Raw genomic sequence first — 13,153 nt, forward strand, 5'->3', positions numbered from 1 at the left:
TTCCAAAAAGCACAGCAACGACCGAAGTTACAGTTACAGAATTGTTATATATACACATATATATATACACACATACATACACATATATATACATATATATACATATATATATATATATATATATATATATATATACACATACATATATACATACATATATACATATATACATATACATATATACATACATACATATATATACATATATACATATTTACAGAAAGTGTGCAATAATTGTTTAAACAAAATCAAGCAGGTGCATAAATTTGGGCACCACAAAAAAAGAAATGAAATAAATATTTAGTGTATATCAATGTGTGTGTCTCCTATATGATATATGGGGTGCCTTTGTCTGGACGTGCTTCCCATCCAGAGCTGCACAGCACAGAGGGAAGTTCCAGCGCTCCTGGAATCCCTCTGTGATGGACCGCCAGTCTCCAGGTGAAGGCGCAGCCATGAAGTCGTCCACTAGACAGTCCCAGATGGACGTCGCTGCCTGGGGGGTGATCTGACTCTGTAACTGAATGCTTGGTCCTGAAAGAGTCCCCGGTGACAAGGAACCTGGACAGAATTGTTCAAAATCAGTATTATGTAAATGGCCTGCATTTGTATAGCGCTTTTCTAGTCCATAGCGATAGGACTAGATAGGACTAGTCCCTAAGGACCCCAAAGCGCTTCACACTACATCCAGTCATCCACCCATTCACACACACATTCACACACTGGTGATGGCAGCTACATTGTAGCCACAGCCACCCTGGGGCGCACTGACAGAGGCGAGGCTGCCGGACACAGGCGCCACCGGGCCCTCTGACCACCACCAGTAGGCAAACATGGGGTTAGTATCTTTCCCAAGGATATCTGGCATGCAGCCAGGAGGCAGCCTGGGATCGAACCACCGACCTTCTGATTAGTGGCTGACCTGCTCTGCCACCTGAGCTACAGCCACCCCTGAGCTACACAAAATACATTATTCAAATTCCAAAATACTTTTGTGATGTCAGATTTAATCACAAAACTTAAATCTGACATAAAACATTTTGTAATTATAAGGATAATTACAAAATGTATATTAGATAATATCTAAAACAGTTGTGTTTTGTTTTAACTTTAACATATCATAATTTGATTGGTAGCAACTTTCACAACTACAGTGTGCCAATCACTCATAATTCCTAAACATGTCAATCAGGTAGGAATGAAGTGAGACATTAATAGAAATAAAGAGTTGTGTGTTGACATGTAGCCCTTTCCTTCCTTAAATCATTAATATTTTTGAAAAATTAATCTGTGAAAAGACATAGCTTATCAAGATCGAACCATGTAACTAGAGATGAACCAAACTGTTCAGTTTTATCTAACTCTGTCTTAATAAAGGCTGTGACCCCTGCTATAGAGTCTGACAGCTGCAGGGATTATATACAAACATTCAACTATCCCAGAATTAAACCAGGGCCCTGTGCTTCGTACGTTGCTTACTACATCCAAGATCAAATGAAACATCCAAGACCAAATCATCGCGCTAACTCTGAGCTCGCTATTCCGGTTCCCCGAACACACCTGTTGTTGACGATTAGTACAGCTGGATGAAGTAATGTGAGATCACTGGGTGGCCCAACAGGGGCTACGCATCGATAGTAGAAACATTGATCGGCAACCCTTTGATTGGTCGGCGAAAATGTCGAAGGAGCGCGCTCGGTATTTTTCGGCAGCAGAGCAAGAACTCATGAGTGAGGGATTTCAGGAGTTTCAGAGTTTAATTAAAACGCAAGGGAACACTGCAAAGGCTGCAAAAGCAAGGAGAGAGGGCTGGCAGAAAGTTGCTGACAAATCAAACTCGTAAGTAATTTAATAATAATAATAATAATGGAGTGGATTTATATAGCGCTTTTCAAGGCACCCAAAGCGCTTTACAATGCCACTATTCAGTCACTCTCACATTCACACACTGGTGGAGGCAGCTACAGGTGTAGCCACAGCTGCCCTGGGGCAGACTGACAGAAGCCAGGCTGCCATATCGTGCCATCGGCCCCTCTGGCCAACACCAGTAGGCGGTAGGGTAGATTTATCATATCACACCATATTATCCAATATTATATTACATTATATTATATTATAATATGTTATATTATATCCCCTTTCACATTAGAGCCACAACAGGACCCACTAGAACATGGGAACAAGTAAAAGTGAAATATAAGAATATTCTACAGAATGGTAATATTTATCACTTATATTGCTTTTCGTCTCTTGGAAAGAGACCCTGGAATAATCTGTTTGTTTGTTCATAACAGCAACCAAGAAAAGGGCAGAGCAAACAAAGACAGGTGGTGGTCCTGCACCCCCTCGTCAACAAGTTGGTTAAGTAAATAATACCCTCACGGGAAAATCGATATCTCTCTATGAGCACACTGTCGCGCTGAGCTAAAGGATCCTGTCTGTCCCGCAATATACGCTGAATTCTGAGGACTCTCCTTATCAATCTTGCACCTTCCGCAATGGGTTGCTCGCGTAAACGGACAGGACATGGCTGCGACAGGCTTCCCAAATCCACCTTCGCTTTTATAGCTGTGGTCTCTCATCTTGATTACACGAAGTAATTTACAATTACTACTCTGAAATATGAATTACATCTGTAATAATCACATACATGTAATAGAATGTTAATAGTACATTTCCCTTTTTTAGGAAATGACCTGTATGTATCTGTGTGAAATCAATAAATGGATCAGGTGCTGCATTGTCTTTAGTTACATTGATGTTATTTATTTATGGTGAAACAGTGGTGGAATATCGCTGTTGCTTTCGTATGAATGACGCGGGCATACCTGCGTGGCCGCGATCTAATCCTGTTTACATAAAGTAAACCTGCTCCTGAGCAGGTTTACGCTTACGGCTCTGTTGCTATGACAGCAAGTCCCGGATGGGCTTCGGGGAACCGAACGATCCAAGATCACGCGAAATCGTCAACAATCTAATCCAGCTAACTTACTTAGCGCGGTACGAAGAACAGGCCCCAGGTCTAAATAAAAAGGAGTGAGTATCACTACAAAGGTTAACTCAGTGGTCCTAATGCTACAGTTTGATATCAGCAAACACCGAGCGCATACATTGATGTGACACCACAGCCATGCTATCATGCAAACACTGATAACAGCATAAATCGAATTAAATCGGGACTTGATGAGACCTTCTGAGTATCACTAGAAATATTATAAAGAGTCGTCTCTGTACCACAGTTTGCTTTCAGCAAACACCGACAGCATTCACTGTTAGCATAGCACATCCATGTTAGCAGTGTATAAATGGATGGTTTAGCATATTAGCACAGGTATCAATAAAGGACTACCGTATTAAACACTTTTACTAACCTCAGGCAGACGGACAGGCGCTCTGCAGGTGGGATTGAGCGCCTGTAGTTGGTGTCTAGGCGGGCGATTCTGGGACCGACGCGGGACAGCAGGTCCTCAAACTGGCCGACGGTGATAGCGCTGGAATCGGCCGTCATCCAGGCGCAGCTCCTGGAGCAAGTGGTGAAACTCACCAAAATGCTCACGCCTCTGGAGGACCTGATGGACCCAGGTACGGCGAGGACGTCTTTTACGCCGCTGCTCTGCTCTCCACAGTACATAGAGAAGGGAGACTCTCTCTTCAAGCGCTAGCTCGACAGCTGCCATCTTGCAAAGATACCGGTCTGGCACAACTTCCTCCCACATTTCCGGTTCACGCGCGTCAAAATATGGATTTGTCTTGGACACGCGTTGAGACGCGAATGTGCACGCGTCAAATTAGGGGCGTTTGGTTCGCGTCCATCGCGTTTGGTGTGAACACACCGTTATACCGTGGCGGACGCCACTGGACTTTTAATGTTGTGTTTTAATGATTTTTATTGTGTTGTCCCCTGGCCAGTGTTATTTTAATTCATTTTACATTTTTAACTATTTAAATATGATAAATTATATTTTAATTATACAGGTTTTAATTCGTGTGCTTTCCCTTGGCGGCTCCACTGCTCTGTCCGTTTGGAGGAAGGTTTCCCTCCTTTAAAAAAACACTGTGGAAATAAAATCACCTTCGCTCCGTTACACCTCTCAAACATGCGTGGATCTGCACTTCCACAGTTTTAGGTGGAGCAGCTCAAAGTAAGTAAGTAAAGTTTATTTATATAGCACCTTTCACAGACATGTGTCACAAAATGCTTTACATGGTAAAAACACAATACAGTCATAAATACATCATGAAAAGCCTGGTCTAATAAAAAGCTTTTTGAAATAAAAATGTCTTCAGCTGCTTTTCGGAGGTCTCCACTGAGTCCAAACACCGTGGAAATAGGGGAAGTGCATTCCACAGTCTGGGTGCAACCGCTTGGAAACCGCGGTAAAGTGAGCCGTCATTTGTGAGCCGCGGTCAAGCCAGCCGCCTCCTATCCGCCGCATAAATTTCCTTGCGCTTTTACACCAGTCTTTACGGTAGCGCCTTTTCGCTTTATATCCTGATTGAAAGCCTAGACTCGCGCACACACGCACGCGCGTGAACAGTCACACGCACTCGCGCACACAAATTACAATGGAACAGCCAATACAGCCATCGTGACAGTCTGGTTGCATATTCAAAAATTCATTAAAAATCATTCTTAAAAGTTGATGCCAAGCTTTCAACACAATCCTCTTCTCGGACACCTACTTTACCTCTGGGCCAGTTTTTACCCAGATTTACTGTAATATTACTCAGAAATCACAGTAAACTCATATTCAGTGCAATACAGTCAATGCACTACAATTATGTTTATTTCGAAAATTCATTAAAAGTCATCCTGAATAGTTGAGGTCCAACTTTCAACACATCCCTCCTCTGGGACACCTACTGTACCTGTGTGCCAATTTTCATCCAGATTTACTGTAGAATTCCTCAGAAATTAAAGGGTACTTGTATTCAATGCAATACAGTCAATACAATAGAATTATGTCAATTTTCAGAAATTCATTAAAAATCATCCTGAGTAGTTGATGTCCAACTTTCAACACATCCCCCCTCTGGGACACCTACTGTACCTGTGTGCCAAGTTTCATCCAGATTTACTGTAGAATTCCTCAGAAATTAATGGAAACATTTATTCAAGCTAATACAGCCAATACACTACAATTGTGTCAATTTTCAAAAATTCATTAAAAGTCATCCTGAGTAGTTGATGTCCAACTTTCAACACATCCCTCCTCTAGGACACCTACTGTACCTGTGTGCCAAGTTTCATCCAGATTTACTGTAGAATTCCTCAGAAATGAAAGGGTACTTGTATCCAATGCAGTCGGCCAATACAGTAGAATTATGTCAATTTTCAAAAATTCATTAAAAATCATCCTGAGTAGTTGATGTACAACTTTCAACACATCCCCCCTCTGGGACACCTACTGTACCTGTGTGCCAGGTTTCAGCCCGATTTACTGTAGAATTCATCAGAAATTAAAGGGTACTTGTATCCAATGCAGTCAGCCAATACAATATAATTATGTCAATTTTCAAAAATTCATGAAAAATCATCCTGAGTAGTTGATGTCCAACTTTCAACACATCCCTCCTCTGGGACACCTACTGTACCTGTGTGCCAAGTTTCATCCAGATTTACTGTAGAATTCCTCAGAAATTAATGGAAACATTTATTCAATCTAATACAGCCAATACACTACAATTGTGTCAATTTTCAAAAATTCATTAAAAATCATCCTGAGTAGTTGATGTCCAACTTTCAACACATCCCCCATCTGGGACACCTACTGTACCTGTGTGCCAAGTTTCATCCAGATTTACTGTAGAATTCCTCAGAAATTAATGGAAACATTTATTCAATCTAATACAGCCAATACACTACAATTGTGTCAATTTTCAAAAATTCATTAAAAATCATCCTGAGTAGTTGATGTCCAACTTTCAACACATCCCTCCTCTAGGACACCTACTGTACCTGTGTGACAAGTTTCATCCAGATTTACTGTAGAATTCCTCAGAAATTAATGGAAACATTTATTCAATGCAGTCGGCCAATACACTACAATTATGTCAATTTTCAAAAATTCATTAAAAATCATCCTGAGTAGTTGATGTCCAACTTTCAACAGATTCCTTCTCTGGGACACCTACTGTACCTGTGTGCCAGGTTTCAGCCAGATTTACTGTAGAATTCCTCAGAAATTAAAGGGTACTTGTATTCAATGCAATACAGCCAATACACTATAATTATGTCAATTTTCAGAAATTCATTAAAAATCATCCTGAGTAGTTGAGGTCCAACTTTCAACACATTCCTTCTCTGGGACACCTACTGTACCTGTGTGCCAGGTTTCATCCAGATTCACTGTAAAATTCCTCAGAAATTAAAGGATATTTATATGCAATTCAATACAGCCAATACACTACAATTATGGAAATTTCAAAAATTCATTAAAAATCATCCATAATAGTTGAGGTCCAACTTTCAACACTTTCTTACTCTGGGCGTCCTACCGTACCTCTGGGCCAAGTTACATCTCAATTCACTGTAATCTTTATCAAAAATTGAAAGAACAATTATATGTCAATGCTGGATGTGTGTCCTTTCAAAGTGACACTAAATAACAGAACTCAGGCACATCAGGGAATAATCCAAAAGGCGGATTTATTAAACAAAAACAACATACAAAATATCTCTAACCCATACTACATAACCTAAAAAGAAACAAAGGGACACTTAGAAGCACAAGGAAACAATACTGAAAGGGCAAGAGACACAGTCCAAACATAATCCACAACTAAAATGCCAAAAGAACAAGTCATCCCACATAGCAGACGGGTCTTGCCTGGATCTGGTGTCAAGCCGGCACTGCTGGCTGACTTCTGGCATGGTAAGATGGCACTGTTTATGTGATGGCATGCCACATTTGGCCTGATTGGGTGAATGTGACATGTTGTATAGAGCACTTTGAGTAATATGGGTGAGTAAAAAAGTGCTGTATAAGAATCAGTCCATTCACTGTCTGAACAGAGTTTCGTCATGTTACTTTTGCACTATTATGTTCCAGCACATGTTGTTATTACATGGCTTACATGGCTAAGGTACACATTAGGCTGACATCTGGGGCCAGAGCTGAAACTGTTCTGGGCCAGCACAGGGCCAGCAGTGTGTCTGCAACTGGCCTTGTGCTGGCTCATGTGTGGGCCACCTCTGGTAAACCAGATCTGGGCCACCATAGGGCCGTCATTCTTTGCGGTACGCAGGCCATGTGTAAGCACATTGTGTGTGACAGATCCAGGCCATACCAATTTTGCTATGTGGGAGGAATTATGTAAAAATAGAAACATCATAAAAATGAAAATGAACATAAAGTAAAATGTACTGAAAAGAACATCAGTATGGCCATCATTATTTGCTTGGAAAGTCTAAAGTTCCATGGCTTTGAACAGCCAGAGAACGCAATGCCCAGCTTAGAATGACTAAAAGTAACTTCTTTTAACATTCTGTCATTCTGCTTCTAGGACGATCTGATTTCCTCGTGTCAGCATTGTTCCCACATCATCATAATTAATGTTGTTCCAGGTTCAACATTGCAAGTGACCAATCACCTTCTTGTGACGTCATTCCTTTGCGACTTCGAAATACAAGTGAAGAAGCGAAAAACCGCCGCCTGTCCGCCGAATTTGAAGTCAATTTAGGATACTTTCCTTTAATAAACGGTAAGCATTATACATATGTTCCTCACTTGGCTTGCTGTTTGTTTGCTAGCGATAGGCTACTTGACGACAGCATTAGCTAACCAGTGTTCCCCAACTTTTTGGGTGTTTCGTGGCCCGGGGGTTGGGTCAGGCAAAATTGCAGTAGCTTCCCTGATCATTTTACAAACATAAGTGAAGAGAATCTGGACTAAAAGGCCTAGACTTATGGTTGTGTGCTGAATCTATGAATCAAACTATCACCTGGAAACATAATTAACTGGTCCATAGCTGTGAAACTGGACATGAGTTCTTGATTCTATGGAGATTAACAGTAATCCAGAAATTTACAAATTTGTCCTGGTACATCGCGTAAATGTTGTCCCTGGGACATCATGTAGAAGTTGCCCTGGGACATCGTGTAAATGTTGTCCCTGGGACATTGTGTAAATGTTGTCCCTGGGACATCGTGTAAATGTTGTCCCTGGGACATCGTGTAAATGTTGTCCCTGGGACATCGTGTAAATGTTGTCCCTGGGACATCGTGTAAATGTTGTCCCTGGGACATCGTGTAAATGTTGTCCCAGGGACATCGTGTAAATGTTGTCCCAGGGACATCGTGTAGATGTTGTCCCTGGGACATCGTGTAAATGTTGTCCCTGGGACATCGTGTGATAGCTTGTAAATAATGGAATGAAAATTATTGATTGTTATTAACTTGTGAAAAAGAAGTGTAACAAATCCACATGTTATGTTCTTACACCCTTACAGAAACTGTGACTCCTTCACAATGTCAGGTAAATGTCAACTCATGTTGAATAATCAACCAATCAAGCCTTTTATTATCACATGCAATGTTACACGTACAACTGCAATGAAAATTTCACCCCCTTCTGACCATACATATATTGCTTAAACATCACATTGGGAAGACAGGTCGGAAACAGTTAGGAAGGTCAGAAAACAATTTAATTAATAGATGAGGAGGAGAAAAAAGAACTACAACCAGACAAAGCTCCTAGAAGACTGAAATGGATGATGGTTGCAGCATGCAAAAAGAAAATGATATCTGTTGACTACAGCATATGCTTTCTCACAGATTACCTTGTGGGAGTAGCTGGACCAAACTCTATTGGTATTTCAAGTTTGAAATCCCTGTTTGACCAGACTAACATTTCAGATGAGGTACCTCTTGACATAAAAATCCTTTTATGTTGTCATAAAACTAATGTTAAATTCTGCTTTAAATACACTTTATTGTACAATTTACTTAATGAATCGTGTTCCTTAGTTCTGTTTTTATTTATATGTATTTATTTATTTGTTTTATAAGGTAATAGATGGCCTAATCTATTTGCAGTGTGAGGTATGTTGAAAAGCTTGTTTGATCATAATGACATAGCATGTTTACGTTTTTTGTAATGTATTTGAAAACATAGGTGTATTTATGTTATTTTTATAGAATTTCCCTCACATTTATCCAATACCAAGCCAAAGCACTGGAAAAATTTTGGATGGGTCCACAAGAGCACAAAGTGCATACTTTTTGAAGGTATGACTTGGACTGTGGTAACTATGTTCTTATTACAAAGGCTTTATAAGTTGCCACTATAAACAAACAGCATTTTCCAAAATTGAAGCCTTGTCAGAAGAACCTGAAAAATACCTTTCTGAAACCTTTTCTGTGTAAAGACTTGTTCAAAAGCAATGCACACAGATTAAAACATTTCTGTCTTGGCCAACTGATAAAGAACACCAAAAATTTAGTGGTGCGTGTTGAGTCTGTGGTCTTGATTTGTTTTGTACACACTATAGAAATTAATTAATGTAAACCAAAAATGACACTTTCTATATGTTTGTGTATCTGCAGAATTAATTACAAGTCTCACCTGACAAGCTTTTGCAGTTTTGCAGTGTCATTCTTGACAGAAAAACATACTTGTCACATTCTTTTTATTTCCAGAAAAACATCTTTCAGATGTATGAGAAATTGATTGGAGCCTGTCTGGAAAACGGCAGCCACTGGACCTTGTTTGTAAGTTGCACAGATTTTGCACTCTCTAGTGCATGATACTTTTCAGTGTCCCTCATTAGGAAAGCTCAAGGCCCAAGCCTACCATATCCATCTTTTTACAAAACAGTTTTGTGACATACCCAAGAGGACCATAGTCTATACTCTATATGAATTCATTTGGCGAGTCGGAGGTCAGAAAAAGTGCGGTGTTGAAAAACTGGAGGTAATTAATTAACATATTTAACATAACATATTTAATTTAATTGAAATCATTACCGAACGTGGTTATTGATTTCTCTATATGCTTTTTATTTGTAATAACTGCGATCTCTCAGCTCATTTGCTTCAGCAAGAGGCTGCGCTGGAGAGTGGACCTTGTCACATGTGAGCCACCCACATCAACAGGATGGGAACTCATGTGGAGTGCATGTCATAATGGTACTGAAAACTATAGCTTTAACCTATATAAGTAATGTTTACATTTTTGCCTATTCAGTTTTTAAAGCCTTAGAGGCAGGATGGTAAAATCTCAATTTTTTTTGTAGATTGAACCATTTCAGCAGTAATGCTTTGCTTTGGTTGCTCTGTTTTTTTTTTTTTCTCGGGGGGGTTAAAAACAAACAAACATTTCTTTGTTAATCTAATTCTTTTTGTTCTTTTTTTTTTTTTCTTCTTCGTCAATTATTAGTTTGCCCAATCTCTCATTGACGGTAAAACACAAGTGGAGGAGTACAACACTGAAATCACAAAGCTCAGGTCCCGACTTTGCCACTACTTATTTTCCTCAATAGGTAAAGATAAAATTAGCTGCCTTCTTTTTCTCTAACATTGGAAAATGTAACTTGTACTTAAACAAATTATATTTTGCAGATCGAACTAGGAAGTGCAGTCAGTGCTGGTGTGTGATTGCAGCCAAAGACCGGGTACACTATGACATGTCCTTAGCCATATAGATTGTTTATTTAATGGACTTTGTTCATTTGTTTTTTGTTTGTTTATTTCTTCTTCTTCTTTTTTTTTTTAATTCACAGGTGCAGTGCCAGAAATGTGGTGCATACAAGCACATGCGTTGTTCAAAGTCTGTTTGTGGCATCTGTATCTTCTGTGAGAGTAAGTCACAATATAACTAAACAATGTCCAAAAATGTTTAAAGTGAATTTTTTTTTCGTAATTTTGCCTTTGCACACCAGGACTGTGTAATTAAAGTGGACGTTTCAAGATCCATTTTTTACACAAAACTATTTTAGACATAACTGTGTCGTATTGTGGGGATTTCTCTTCACAATTAAATTGATATAGTGCTGTTTATATCATTCTTCTTTATGTAACAGCACAGTGCAGCACAGCAGAGGGAAAGGAGTTGTGCAGCATAGTGGGTGGCTATACAGGAGGAGCAATAGAAGTAGCCAGTGAAGAATGTCATCAGGGAAAGCATCAGGCAGCGAATGACAAAGGAAAAGTTCCTAAGGGAGAGAACATCTGCAGCAAATCGACAAGTAACAGTGAGATAGGAAGACTGACAGTCAGAGATGAAGGTACACAGACTGAAGACAAAGAAAAAGAAACAGAAGTGTACGGCACAAGTCTGAGTACAGATAATGCTGCTGCTGATGATGTTGACAGGATCGATGCAGATACAGAATTCCAAACTGATTCAGAAGGAACTAGTACAGTTTACAGAGTGCATGGTCGCTTATCTGTACCAAGCTCAAAAAAGAAAACCTACACAATAACAGAAGACGAGATCAAGCACAGAATCAATGCAGAGAACATGTCAGTTCATGTTTTCAGAGGTTTGATTGGGGTAGGTATACATTTCGTGATTTTGATGTCACCTGAAATAAATCCGGGTTACTCGTATCAATGAAGTGACAATGTGGCTGGAAATTGTGCATTTGCTGCAACATATACACAATTACACCATGTAAACAAAAGCATTTAACTTTGTGCGCGTGTGTGTGTCTCTCTCTCTGCTCTTTTGGTGTTTGCACTTTTTCTTTTTTAGGGCCGTAAAGCCAAACTGCCCGCAATGATTCTTGACAGGCCTAAGAAGGCCAAAACTAAAGTAACAGTGTTTAGTGTTCTGAGTGAAGAGGAGGCTGGGGAGCTAGCCCTCGGGTTTGCCGGAAGATTGGCCTGCGATGTCACAACAGACATGGTCTGTAAAGGCATCGACCATTCAAGTGCTGATATGACAAAGTAAGTTAGTAAAACAATATGAAAGTTGTATCTTTTTTGGTATTATTTGTCATTTCCCCGTATTTGGGTTATTGGTGTAACATTGTTAATCTTACTTTCTAATAACAGACAGACTCTTCTCAAAATCCAACACAATCTTAAACATGAGCTGACTGATTCCTCAACCTTCAGTTTGCTGACACACACCTTTGGCCCCGCTGCACTGGATTCTGTCATTTCATTCCTGTGTGAAAAACTTGATCTTGTCTCTTAAATAATGAAACCTTTTGTGACTTTTGTTTGTTCTGTAAATCAGAATCTTGAAAATTGTTCACTGTTGTTCTAAGTTTGTGTTAACTATTTGGCAAAAATGATTGGTTCCTAATCCAAACAGCATAATGACTGTTCTAACACATATCTTAAAAATGCTACAAAGAAAGAAAATTATCACATACGTTTCAATATGAATGTAATTGTGTCACACTCGGTTTGTAGTAGCTTTCCTGTTTTATTTTGAGTTTTGGTATGTTTACACTGTTATTTTTATTTCCCGTGTGTTCGTCTTCCCTTATTAGTTTTACTGTATTTAATTAGTCTGATTTAATAACTTATAATTATTTACTTTCCAGTGTGTATATATGCTCCTCGTTTGGATTATTGTTTGTTTGAGTTCTGCCTGTCTTTTCTATTAAAGATTTGGACTTTTGGACTATTAGTGGACCTCGTAGGTTTTTATTCTGTGCAATTGGTAATTGACTGGGTTTAATTTAGTGGCCTGGAAAACAGGCCGGAGGGGTCTGGTCATTTTAACCCCCTAAGACCCGAAATCTTCCATGGCATGCATTTTTAATTTCTCTTTGATATTTGGGCCGATTGGAACCCGATGAATGTAAAAAGAAAGAATTACCAGATTTTTTTTTTTTACCTAATTTTTGTTTCTGAGACAAATGAGAGCCACATATGAGGACATTAATTTGAAATTTCGATAGAACAGTTGCAGTATAATGTCCTCATAACTGTATATCAGGCACTTGTTGATCAAGATTTAGTATTTTGGTCTAAATAACCCAAAATGTGATGTCCACATGTGTGGACGCCAGGCTGGAGTAAAGTGTTAGAGCTATTTATACCTATGTAAACTTTTATACACTGGTTTTTACCTGTCTTGTTTCAGAAAGGTTTAAAAGGGTAATGTCCACAGTTTATTTGTTTATTTATTTGTTTGAATTCAACATATTTTATTAAAGTAATTGAGCTTGAACACAGAAAAAACTGAATCAA

At 39.3% G+C, this 13,153-nt stretch overlaps 3 protein-coding genes and 1 long non-coding RNA gene across 4 annotated transcripts in view; 2 read left to right on the forward strand and 2 right to left on the reverse strand.

The window, feature by feature from the left end:
- The window catches only part of srd5a2a (steroid-5-alpha-reductase, alpha polypeptide 2a), a 53,300-nt gene that overhangs the window by 20,263 nt on the left and 19,884 nt on the right, over positions 1–13,153 (reverse strand). The window lies entirely within an intron of this gene.
- On the reverse strand, positions 243–3,716 carry LOC147328683 (uncharacterized). The gene is made up of 2 exons (XM_086297245.1): positions 3,372–3,716; positions 243–561 (listed from the first exon to the last, which is right to left on the reverse strand). The coding sequence occupies exons 1-2, from the start codon at positions 3,629–3,631 to the stop codon at positions 327–329; spliced, it is 495 nt and encodes a 164-aa protein (XP_086153371.1). The 5' UTR covers positions 3,632–3,716; the 3' UTR covers positions 243–326.
- LOC147328684 (uncharacterized) lies at positions 3,993–11,465 on the forward strand (the record flags this gene model as incomplete). The annotated part of the gene is made up of 11 exons (XM_086297346.1): positions 3,993–4,146; positions 7,568–7,704; positions 8,452–8,477; positions 8,780–8,865; positions 9,014–9,046; positions 9,143–9,232; positions 9,644–9,715; positions 10,383–10,485; positions 10,565–10,617; positions 10,726–10,804; positions 11,026–11,465. Coding segments are annotated over exons 3-11 (963 nt in total), but the record flags the coding sequence as incomplete, so codon positions are not given.
- On the forward strand, positions 11,478–12,587 carry LOC147328685 (uncharacterized). Its single transcript, XR_015129985.1, has 3 exons — positions 11,478–11,498; positions 11,700–11,893; positions 12,002–12,587. It is a non-coding gene; the product is annotated as an uncharacterized LOC147328685 (long non-coding RNA).

Source organism: Aulonocara sp. 'chitande type north' Nkhata Bay, linkage group LG6 (genome assembly GCF_057382095.1).
Source record: "Aulonocara sp. 'chitande type north' Nkhata Bay isolate Kocher_YH1m ecotype deep benthic linkage group LG6, A_spYH_male_GT1.1, whole genome shotgun sequence".
Classification (NCBI taxonomy): Eukaryota; Metazoa; Chordata; class Actinopteri; order Cichliformes; family Cichlidae; genus Aulonocara; species Aulonocara sp. 'chitande type north' Nkhata Bay.